This window comes from Amblyomma maculatum, chromosome 9 (genome assembly GCF_055883805.1).
Source record: "Amblyomma maculatum isolate TAMU_Amacu chromosome 9, ASM5588380v1, whole genome shotgun sequence".
NCBI classification, from domain to species: Eukaryota; Metazoa; Arthropoda; class Arachnida; order Ixodida; family Ixodidae; genus Amblyomma; species Amblyomma maculatum.
The window spans coordinates 27,026,003-27,038,827 of NC_139352.1; the positions used below are offsets into that span (position 1 = coordinate 27,026,003).

Genomic DNA, 12,825 nt, shown 5'->3' on the forward strand with positions numbered 1-12,825 from the left:
GCAGTTAAAGGATGCTGCACCGCACATGTTACAGTCCGTGCAGTGAAGTACCCCATAACACAAAGGAGCTGTTTGTAACGAGCTGCAGTGTCAAACTGTGGCCCGCAGTGGTACTTGGGATTTAGGAGCGATTCTGTGACGTTCCAGACAGTATGCGCAAAACAAAGTAGTTGACGAATCCACGAAAAATTGGCAACGTCACGTAGCTTTCACCTCAAATGTGTGCACAACCATATTCCAGGTTTCATTAAATAATATAGCTGTGATGCAAACATTTTCCAGCAATTCTTTTGGGGCTACTTAATAATTTGATCTTTCGGATAACAGGAACATTTTTCTGAGGGTCAAATTAATGCAGTTTTACTGTATTAGAAAAGAAAATTATTGTGCAGCCATCTGTGCTGTCGTTTTTTTCTCTCATGATGCTCTGCTGTGGTTTGCTATTCAATTTATACCGCTGCTCCCCCTCTTCCCGGTCCTCGAATGCCCACCTCTCAAAATTCTCTGGCAAGAACCTTCTTCCTAACCTACTGCATCTAAAGAAAGCAAACACCACTGGAAGTATGGCGCCTATTTGGGTTGATGAATCTATCATGAGGTCATCCGAGACGCATGTGCAAAAATTCTAAAATGTAAACCAGTGGTGCAGTGGTAAGATGCCCGAATACTGTGCCAGAGTACCCAGGTTTGAACCTGACCGCGGCGGCTGCGTTTCGATGGAGGCAAAACGAAGAGGCGTCCATGTGCTATGCGATGTCAGTGCACGTTAAAGACCCCCGGGGGGTCGAAATTACTCTGAAGCCTTCCACAATGGCTACCCTTTCTCTCTATTCACTTTCACTCCCTCTTCCTTCCTTCCCTTCCGGAGCGGTTCAAGTGCACCCGAAACAAATGTGACAGATACTGCACGTTTCCTTTCCCGTGAACCTTATTATTATTATTATTATTATTATTATTATTATTATTATTATGAATACTGGAATCAGGCTTGGATGCTGGAAGACTGGTTCAAGAAAAAATGCACTGTGCACATGTCACATGCAATTCTTCGTTTTGTCCCATCCTCTTTCCATATGCATGTAGCTTATTAGAAACGAAAGTGATGATAGAGCTCCTTAGCAGCAGACGTGAATAACTTTGAGCATATTGGAGAAGTAAAAAAAACACAATAGGAGCTTAACCTTAGTGTCTCCGAGTAGAATGAAATTGCATTAGTACTGGGTCCCATTTGCACCACGCATTCATTACGTCCGCCTTCATCCCTCTTGCACCAACAAGCTTTTGTGGCTTATGGGTAGTGTGCTCGTCTCAAAATCTGACCGTCCCAGTTTCAACTCCCAGCTCCACACAAATTAACCTAATTTTGATTGCAGCTCAGTCACTGCCTTTGGTAACAGGGAAATCCCCGAAAGAAATCTGGCGTCACCCCAAACAAGTTTGACCTGTTCTGAAATTTTATTACTCCACTGGAAACGTTTGCTCACAGCCAACAATGACGCTGAGTTTTCTGTCACATGGGACTTTAATGCTGTCACATTAAAACAGGGGAACAGAAGTTTGACAGCCTGTGCAGCACGACCTGGCTCTATGGCAACACCAGTATGGTCACGCCTAGTTATAATATCTGCCGGAATTAGCAATCACATTTCTATATCTGCTATTTCATCACATCTGGGCTTTAAAAAAAAAAAAAGCAAATTTGTAGGGAAACTGATTTATTGCTGCTGGAAGGAGTGGCTCAGCATTTCCTGAGCAAGTTCTGTGAGTGTGGACTACAGGATTGCGGACTCTGCATCCTGCAACTGCGAAATGAAGTTCTGCTCTGAACTCTCAAACAGCATCCATAGGACCTCGACCGCTGTACTGGCCGCTACTGAACTCACTGGCTTATAGGCACAACGAATGTCATTCCAGTCACCGTCGAAGGTCAGACTGCCCACAGTGGTCCCTTCCATGGTGCTCCCGCAACATTGTCAGTTGCGAAGTCTTTCGTGGCAACAAGGCCGTCGTTGGCAAAAACAAGGCCTATGTGGTGCAGACCCCGAGGCAAAAGGCCTACACCGATAACAAACTCTCACAGCTGCTTGGTTGTCGTGGTGATATCATCAGCTGTTGCAGTGGTGTCAACAGCGGCACAGAAAGCACCGCATCTATGCTGCTGATTTGGGTAACACTGGCTTTCTTGAAGCAGTTCGCATTGGACAGATGCTTCATGCCCCTCCAGGATCAGCTTGCAAAAAAGATCGCCTTCCCCAAAGGGATGGACCTTCATGTCGGCCGTGTTGTCGTCTGTGTGCACATTGATAAGGAGGAGGCACTTGGTCAGTCGGCGCTAGTACTGGACATTGAAGTCGGCAATAATCCCTTTCGTCCATGGACTGCAGATTGGCGGTAGATCAGGAACAAAACCTAGACACCATTCAGGTGTGTGTTGATGTGAAGCGCTGTGCTGTTGCCAGGCAACATCAGAATCTTGCACTTTCCTTAGGACCATCCTTTGTCAAATTTGGCTGGCCACTTGCGAAAATTGTCTCCTGTCATACATGCCTTAAGTATGCCTTGCTGCTTCAGTATGTCGTAACTGGCATAGAGGAGGGTACCTTAGTGCAGCGGGAAGGTTTCTTGGCTTTGCCAATTACCAACGAGTCTCACTTGTCCGAAATATCCACACTGCACAGATCAGCACCTTTACCCGATATTTACTGGGTTTCGAGCGCATGTGGAAAGAAATATGCCAGAGACCAAAAGAAAACATGCAACAAACTGCACGATGTTGATACGGCTTTGGCTGTCCTTCCTCCAGCTGTACAGCTTTCCAAGCGTACACTGGTACAGCTGGGAATGCAGCAGTGTGAGAAGCAAGCCATCAATGCTCCTTTCAAGGGTGCTCGTTTGGCAAGCATGCCACCTCCCACCCCTAAAGGTAGGAGCTCTCATCAAAAGATAAACAACCGGTAACCTTCTAACACTGCCATGCAGCATATTGGTGCACTGACAAGCCTGCATTGAGTACAGAGACAATGAGGCATGAAATCGACAAACAAAAACTAGCACTAAGTCCTTATCAATGAACCTATGTGGGGGGGGGGGTGGGTAATAGAATAAATACAGCACTGATAACCTTTCAGGTCCTTTCTGGCGATGTTGACATTCGTCTGGCAGTGAAAGAAGAATTTATCACTGAGGAAATTGGATTTAACAATCTTCCTGCCAGTCAATCCAAACATTTGCCATCCTTGCCAAAACATTATAGGGGTTCAACGCTCCAGAACCGAATGTTGAGAGAAAGCCATGGCTGTGGGTGACCGAGCGGTGCATCAAACACAACCAGCATTTCATTGAATGCATTAAAAAGCTCCGGCGTTCTTTGAAGAACCCACTTTCATGCCCTGTGCATGCGAATGCTTTCCTGCTCTACTCGGTCACTTTTCGCAGCGGCTTGCGCAGTGCGAAAGCTACCCTTTTCATTCTTTTCTTTGCCAGCGAGCGAACCTTCTGGGATTGCAGCTACCCTCCTCCTCTCTGTGGTGGGACCTATGCGCCTGACAAGTAACTGTGTTACCCCCAAACGGTTTGCACAAAGTGCAGTGAGTCTGCATAACGAGGCATGTGACGTCACGAGTCGGCCCAGCAGGGGAACACCTGTGGAACAGCGCAGTTGGTTGCCATGGTTATGGCACATGCGCCGCTGTGGCCTCGGATATACACGGCGAAACACGTGTCTACTAGCCTAGTGCAGCTTTCACTACAAAAAGACTGCCACCAATATACTTAGGAGGAACAGACCTGAGTAGGCGGATCTCGCGGTTGCTGAGCACCACCTGCCGGGACGAGTTGCGCGCCGCGTCGAGGCGCCGTCGCAGGTCGTCCACTTCGTGGTCGAGTTTGCGCTGCTTCTTGCGCTGCTTGACCTCGTCGGGGCTGATGTGGGCCAACGCCTGCTCCTCACACAGGGCCCACAGGAGGGGCTCCGACTCTGAACGCAGTGCCCCACGCAAGGCTGCGTACACACCGGGCAGCAGGCAGAACACGTCAAAGGCAGCGTGGAACACCATGTCCTCGCTCAAGGGCCGCCGACTCCAGAACTTCTGGTCCCTCCGGTACAGGCTTTTCACCTGAACACACCCCAGTTGAAAAAAAAAAATTAGCTGCAGTTTAGCTTGTGGTTAAACCTGAAATTACATGAGAGCAATCTGCATGGCTACGCTTAAGTTCAGCTTCAAAGTAAAGACATGGCTTTTGCACATAGTAGTTTACTCTATGGTTTCAGCTTAATTCATGCCATAGGGGAATCACTTTATGTATAAGCACCCCTTGCTTCTTGTCAATGACCGTTCTCATTCATGTGTAGATAGTCTCTAAATCAACTCCGGGGCACACCGGCGTCACAACATTCGAACGAATCTTCTGTCCTAGCAACTCGCTGTTGTCATTTGCCTCTGCCAACTACAGAGTTATCTGTCTTCTTCTTTTTCTTCTTCTCACGACAGGCACGGCAAAATGGTGAGACTGTGGCCAATGTAGCTCTCGCTACAAAAGACACTCGGTACTGTGGAAGACTCGATTGTGGACGGCTCCGAAAATTACGACCACCTGGGGTTCTTTAACCTGCACTGACATCACACAGTACACAGGCACCTTGCTTCTTGCCTCCACCGAAAAGCGGGTGTCACAGCCAAGATTTGACCATGAGTCCTTGGATTCAACAGTTGTACATCCTAACCGCTCAGCCATCTTGGTGGGGTGGCACTGTGGAAGTGAAACCGAGTGAAATTCCATTGGTTTTAACAGGTTGACAAAAGGGACCGGCCAAAGCAAAAATGGCACCAAATGGAAAACAGTTGCCTCAAAAAGGTTATCCACTGGTTCCAGCTCTGCCAAGACCAGTTCCAAATGCCCTTTTTCTGACTGGATTACAGTTTGCTTGGTTTGGTTTGTAAGGTTTAACATCCCAAAGCAACTCAAGCTGTGCGAGGTGCCGTAGCGGACGGCTCCAGGGGTTCTTTAACATGCGCTGACATCACACAGCACGCGGGCACCTAGTTTTGCATCTCCAACAAAAAGCGGTTGCCGTGGCCGAAATTCGGTCCCGCATACTTGGACACGGTGGTCAAGCGCCCTAACTACGGCACCACCATGGCAGGCCCTACCATTCATCCCTGACAACCCACGAGATGACGGTCCAGCTGACAACCTATGAGTGACCTATGTAGGCACAACCGCACACCATCAAGCTACAAAGGCCCTTCAGCCAGCGATGCAAGTCTCCATACTCCTTTTCGCAGCTCTGCATGCCACGAAACCCAACTGATCCCATTGGCAGACATGGATTTAATCGGAGTGGATAACATAGTTCCACTGCTACAGTAAGCGCAGATGCACGGACTGGTTGTACGTCCTCTAAAAGCTGTCTTCTTGCCGCCTACCCAGTAGCTTATGACTGGAGGCTACCCTTGAGCAGCAACTCTCTTATTTCATGAGATATGTATCTGAATGAACCTTTCAGGGCAGGCTCATAACACAAATATGAAAAACTACCAAATTACTTGTAGCTGGGCTCACTAGTTCTCAAGTTATAGAGGAATACCTTACTTTTGCGATTATAAACACGCCCACCCCCCTATTTTTTATTTTGCGAAACAAATTTTGGAAAAAAGAAATGTTTGCACGCGAATCTAACAACTCCTGCTTTGCAAGGAAGAGTACGTAGACAAGGTCCACGTTGCTTTGTTCGGTGTTAGTTGTTCAACAGCTGGAAAGGAAGTCAGAATGAGTGTGAAGGGGGCTGCCACGGATTGAACCGCAAGTGAACTGTAATTGCGTTTGCCAAGTTCGATTGCCAAATAAAATGTTATCTCCCGCTCCCGCTTCATCAAGATGGTGTTAAACCAGCTGTGACGTCAGCATGCGCACGTACCCTCACACTGGTTCCTTCAAATTGCAACAATTTTGTGGATGCACATTTTTTTTTTTTTTTTTTGTGCAGTCGCTTGCGTATGCAGGTTCCTTTGTTTTCCGAGAGAAGGCCTGTAGGAGGAAGTATGTGCTTACCTACAGGTTTCAATTTGATCTTTATTCTTTCTTGCTCCTCTGTCATATGGGTGTACTTATACTCCCATATAGTTAAACTAGCTTGTAATGAAACCGTAAAATGTCTGCGACTTTTCATTACATCCAGGTTTTCGTTATATGCAGTTCTCGCGTGATGACCCAAAAGGACGATGTATGACAACAACCAGACTAAGAACTGACGGTAAGCAAAGCCATCTTTAAAATCTTTTCAGTAAATCAGAACTATTCGATGTTACAGAAGTGGTAAAATGTTTCGTGACTGCGCTGATAGCGTGGCGGGACTGTGGCAACAGCCTCCACCTCCGCTGCGGCTCGTGCGGGGCATCTATTGAGGGAGCGGGAAAAGGTGTGTGGAGGAGGAATCGGTCTAAGGGAGAGCATGTGCGTTCACGCCGCCGCCAAACGAGGAGCAGCCTGCATCTAAACGCATGTTCCCGCTCACCCACCCCCATTGGCCCAAGTAACAGACTCTACCCCGCGTCGCCAGCGTGCTGCGCTTTTCCCGCTACGAAATGCAAGAGCCCACGAGCAACCGCATGGCAACGATGGACATGCGATGCTCGCCCTGTGTCTTTTCTTTGCCCTGTCATTTCTTTTCGCTTTTAAGCATGATTGTAGTGCCACATTCCGAAAGCGAAACTGAAATTTCCCATATCAAAGCTCGCACGCACTTGACACTACACCCAATTTGCAGCACAGCACATTCAGTTGCCACTTTTTCGGCTGCGCGAGTCACATGCAGGCAGCGACTTTTTTTTTTTTTACGTTGTTTTGCTACGTCTTCGCATCAAGACCGCGGTGAGAAACGTTTATTGCGCAATAGAAATGTAATTTTGAGCTGTTTGCTGCTTCCCAGTGCTCTGCACTGCACTGGAAGCAAGTGCATTCACTAAGGACTATGAACGAGGTCCGATCGGCACAAACGCGTGGCGAGCTCTACGAAGACTATGTGTCCCGCAGTTTACGTATTGGAGAATAAGTTTGATGGCGATTTCTTATCCCCGTTCACTTTTTTAAATGCCAATATCGCCGCTATATGTTTTACGCTTCGCCAATCTCGGCAAACTGTTTAGATCTGACGATCGTGAACTACGCCTGGCCAAGTGGACTGTCCGCCGCGCTGCCGTCATCGTCACGAAAACAATCTGTCTACCACTTCGTTGCTGGAGTTGGTACGAGTTCAAGCTTTTTCTGTTTTGAGCTTATCTTTCTGCTCATCTGCGGCCTGCGATATCACTGTCGCAGGGGGTGCGACCGCTGGCAGTAGCAGTCTCCCGTACTAGAGAACACGCTACGCCTACTTCAGGCTCGCACACACGATCTACGGCGCCCGACTTTTGTCGGCCTGAGCGCGCACAGCCGGGGCAGGGCATCACTTGAGATGATTAATCAACTATTTTTTTCACTTTTTTCAGAAATTCTTGCTGTGAATGCACCTCACGATTCGGAACCAAGTGCAGCTGGCGTCACGTCTCCGCCGTCTTCCCGCGGCTCGGGTGCGCCGAGCAGACGCTGTCAGCCAGCTCCACCAATGTGGTGACGCCTTATAGTCACGTGCACCCCGAAAGCCAATGGAATTGCAAATTCCACGTTTTCTTTTTTGCTATTTTTTATGCAACCAATGGGCGAATGTAACCAGCAGAGGCAGCAATTTGAAGACGAAAGGCGGCTCTTTCGAATGAGACCAAGATGGCTACGGTGCCGCACACAAAATGGGAGCTACGTCTCTCGGAAAATGGTTGTTTCGGGGGTCGTTTTTGGCCCAAATTTGGGCGACATCGATTATATAAATTGGCATTGTGACTAAAATACCGACCCTAGAGATGAAAAACATAGCAGATAGGTAGATAAGGAGCTACTGGTTTTGCAAATCACATTTTCTAAAAGGTGATTTTTTTGCTATTTTTTGGTCCGAAAGACCCGTGTCCCCCCTTAAGGAGAAGATTTCGATCGGTAAATGATTTAGAATCACAAAGGAATGCAATAAAGCATAAATGAGCATTCTAGGATGATGTGGCGGGAAGCTATGGCTTGTCAAACTTGCCAAAGGAAAGGCTTATTTTGGTGACTGGGACAAATGATTTATTTTGATAATTTTTACAAAGGAAAAGTAGTAAAAAAGCAGTGTTGCTGCCAAAGTTATGAGTTTATCTATCTGGCCAAAAACAAATACAATTATAGCAATAGCTGTCGAGATATCGCTCCTCCAAAATGGTGACTGTGTCCAAAATTCAATTCTGAGAAATTGGCGAAAAATGTTGACATATTTTTGAATTACCAAGGCTAACAGCAAGTCAATAAAATGAGTTATGACTGGTGTTTGGTGTGAATGCATCGTTTGCCGTTGAGATAATTGCCTTTGTAACTCAGAAGAAAATTTATTTTTGCGCAGTTTGCGATTTCGCAAGCCATGCATGAGGCCGTTTCGCGATCACCACCAACTTTTCTGAGTGCTCGATCTGTAGCACCCATGAAAACTTGCTTAGGTATCAGCTTTTCATCTGCATCGTCATGATTACAATACTCGTACTTGGCAGGAATCGCCTTGGGAAATCGTTTGCTCTCTTATCTGTGGTGTCGAGCATCACTGGCTACACCGTTATCAGCCGATTGAGAAGCATCGGCGCTTCGCCACTGATTGCGGATAACAGGATGCCGCGTCACCCATGCGCCTCTTATCTCTACCTTTCTTTGCATTTTAGGCCAGTATGACGCTCGAAACTAAATTTTCTGCGCTTTACATCGTGGTCGTGACAACGAAACATCTCTAAACCAGCTAGGCCTAACTGTGCGACCTCTTCAAAATGGCGCCAGGCCACAAGCAGACGACGCCGGCAGCCAATCAAAAGTGGCCAGTTGGATTACATGCTTTCAGAGCCTAACAGAAGCACGCGTTGCATGCAATTTTGTCCCGTTGTTTCCCGCTTCGGGTGTCCGCTCACAACCACAAATCACAGCATGAGAATAGCCTGAATCACTATCTTTCGAACGAGACCAAAACGATGCTGGTGGAGCATGTATTTCTCAATCTACGGCCAATCCAAACTCAGCGCAATTTGACCTCAGTAAAGCTAAGCGCTCAGATTCACAACTTTGGAACACTGTAACGTGCGAAATAGGTGCTATTTTTCAACCAAAATTTGAGGTAGTTGCAGAAATTTGAAACGTCTTTGGACCACGAAAATGAAGAAATCGAAAATCCAATTTTTAGACCGATTTTTGTCCGCAAAGAGATTTGTTTTTGTAAAGAATTTTCAAATTTTAGGAATTTAGCACTAGTACAGACAGTCGGCACCACAACTTACTTATATCAAGGTCAACCACTGCGACATGTTTGTTACATGGAGTTTTCAAATACATTCACTTCACTGGAAGCAGCGTTAAGGAATTGAAAAACTTTTGTAATATCGAGGAATTCGCTACATGGAGCTTCGTTACATAGAGGTGTAACCGTAATCCCGACAGAAAGTGCCCCGGAAAGTTTTACGTCGGGACCTCCTACTGCAGCAATATATTATTGATTGTATATTTCATTTTCACAAACCTTCAAAACCTCCAGCGCATATGCTTGCATCATAATTTGTGATTTGTCATTCTCTGAGCAGTTATCTAAGTGACTAGGAAAGAACGGCCGCGAAAATTCGCAGCTTAAAGCAACGGGATGAACCAAACAAGGTCGCAGCACCTGTGTCCAGAGGGCGCGCTAATTACCTCCACCATCATCCTAAGCAGCCAGGAAAAAGCAGTAATCCACTGCCGCATGTGCTTGCTCATAACGATGTGATGTGCACGGAGTGTATTTTTTTCCCCAACCCACCTGGTCTCGGCGTGGGTTGGCGGGTCCCCCGTAGAGGGCGCACAGGGTCCCCAAGGAGACGTTCTTCACCTTGTGCACGGGCTTGCCCAACTCCTGTTGCTGGAGAGCAGCATGCGCAGCCTGGACAAGAAAACCTACTGTTGGATATGGGAACCTAAAGCGTTTCACGCTTAACAGCCCACTACCTGTAAGTCAACGTCATTCAACTGAAAGCTTCCATTACTGTGTTACTATGGGGTATGGGTATGGGTCACTCTCCGAAATTGGGGGTTGACTGATGTTGGCCTATTTAGACGGTTTAAGACAGTTTCAGCCAAGCCACTTTCATTCTGCAGGCATTGCCCGTGCCACTTCCCAGCAAAGCGAGAGTTAAAAACGAAAAAAAAATCAAATTCATATGCGAATTGCTTCCACAAAAGAAGATCTGAATTGAATGAATTGTACACCATTTACCAAGCTTACTTCCCCAGGCAAGTGGCAAACACTCTGGAACCTGAAACTAAAGGACCGTCAGTTTGCATCGGTTTGCCACTAGTCAGCTGGGCTGCATGTGGGTGTGTAAGGGAGCATGGGGCACTGTTTTATTGCCCTTGATCTCCGTCCGCCTCCAATTGGTGACTTCGAAATTCACTGGTACGTGCCTATTGCTTTTGCTATGCAAGCACTGCAGAGCCATCCCAGGGGATGAACTAACAGTACAGAAAAAGCAATTGACTTATATGTGGCAATATACCGCACTTACTCGCGTATAACCCAACCCCTGCATATAACCTGCACCCCTAACTTTGAATTCTGCAAAAGAAAAAAAAAAAAAAGCCCTCGCGTATGACCTGCATGTTTATCTGAAAAAAAAAATATATATATATAATGCAGACAACTGCACACTCGATGATCACTTCATTTTAAGAACATTTATTCAAACAACCGCTACAACGCCACTGGTTACCCAATTCTCAATCGTCGTCGCTCTCACTGCTACCATCCGAGGGTTCATCGCCATTCTCAAAGACATAGCCGTCCTCGGAACCATCCAAGCTGTTACTGATGGCACATTTTTTGAACCTCTTACGTACCAAGTCGGTCAGTATCGCTTTCGACATGTCCACGATCCACTGGCACAGCAATGGAATATCAGGCTTTCACTCGAGTCCCGTCAGTGTGAGGGCTGTCGGCCATCGACTGGGCATAGCCGCTTCACGTGTGCCTTCACCGCATCAGTGCAGTGGCCTCGAAAAAAATCCAGCACGAGCATCGACCAGGGTGCCAGCAAGGCACCTGGTCTTCGCAGATTACTTAGATCCAGTAGCCGAGTAGGCCACTGTTTACCCAGGTATTTTCTTACACACACACAACGATTCCTGGGGGCAGTAATGTGCTAGGTAGCGTCATGTCCTTGAATATTACATACAGCCGCAGTTTCATCCAGTCAGCTAAAGAACATACCATCACTGTACAGCGCAGCTTGGTATTTCCGCCAGTCAGCATGCTCCTGATTTGGAACCCTTTCTTTCCATAGTCATGTCCATCGGCATCTCAAATTACACTGGGATCCGATCGGCATTTCCTACCTGAGACTGCAAATAGCTGTGCTCCTTCCAAAGTCCGATGACATATTATTGTAAGCTCAACAATTTTTTCCTGTAAACATCAGGAAGCCGCTGGCACATTGTTGTTTGCTGTTGAATCAAAAATCCATGTCGTGTCAAAGTGCTGGAGCCATCCAAGGCTTCCGCGAAACTCGCGTGGAATGTTCATTTCCCTGGCCAGCTCCAGGGTTTCCATTTCAGTCATCTCTATCAAAACAGTGAGGCCACGACTCCTCTGCTATTCAGTGAACTTTGCAAGCTGCGTCTCGAGTTGGGGGTACAAACCAGTCTTTGGAACGTAAAATGCTCGCCTGTCCTAGTTTCTTGTTTCCCGACTCTCGTTTTTCTTCCTCCAGTTGCGAATGCACAACTCGTCAACGTCATATCGTTTTGATGCAGCTCAGCTGCTGATTTCTTTCGCAGTGGCTATAATCTTTAGCTTCTCTTTCGCTGTGAAAGACTGCCGCCGCGTCGCACTCACGGCGCCAAAACAAAGCACGCCAATGGTGCAAACTGGGTTGACTGGGTGTTAAAACAGCACCTGACAAAAGGCCCAGCAACCGCTGGCTGAACAAAGCGTGACCAATGGCATGGAGAATAAACAGACTATGCTATGGATGTGGATCTGGCTATGCCTTTTGTTGGTTCCTTATCGACTTGACAAGCATTGATGACGATTGGCATGGCGGGCTACACGGCACAATCATGATGCCAGCTTTTAGCATGCTGGATGCTGCGATTGGGATGCACATTAGTCACCCCTGATGGAGGGACCAATGTGGTGCCGAAACGTTGGGTTAGAATCAATTTTTTGGTTGATGTAGGTTCTTATTTTGTTTCGGGTAGCCTCATCATTATGCGAGTAAATAAGTTACCCTATGACGACACACACGCACGCACATGCAAAGGGTCGTTTTTTTTATTTCGGTTGATTAAAAATAAAAGAAGTAAAGGCAACATTTGCCTCTTTACCCTTTTCTGTGAGATAAAACTTTTTCCATACTGAGGAGAAATTCAACAAGCAAAGCCATTTTTTTTTCTTCATATTAAATTTATATTTAAGAAATTTCAGCGTTCTCATAACTTAAAACAAGACTCCCCCATCCTGACAAGTTTTTCTGCTCAATTCTTCACCATCTCTTGCTTAGCAACACAACATGTGGGGAGGAAACGGGGTGACTGCAGCTAACCAATACTGCAATCCACGTCTCTGTAACATCAATGGACCTTCACTTTCATGCGATCCATAATAGCTATAGCTGCTGTTCAGCATTTACAAGTTATTTTTCTCTTCTCCACAACTCCATAAATGCTCCATAAATCCTACTCTATATTTTGCCTATCTTGGGT

General features: G+C 46.7%; 1 protein-coding gene across 1 annotated transcript in view; it reads right to left on the reverse strand.

The window, feature by feature from the left end:
* The window catches only part of egl (Egl_like_exo domain-containing protein), a 39,339-nt gene that overhangs the window by 4,492 nt on the left and 22,022 nt on the right, over positions 1-12,825 (reverse strand). The window contains exons 7-8 of the mRNA XM_084578439.1: positions 9,890-10,009; positions 3,787-4,115 (exon numbers count right to left, since the gene is read on the reverse strand). Of these exons, the coding sequence (XP_084434565.1) occupies positions 3,787-4,115; positions 9,890-10,009 (449 nt within the window). The remainder of the gene's footprint in view (positions 1-3,786; positions 4,116-9,889; positions 10,010-12,825) is intronic.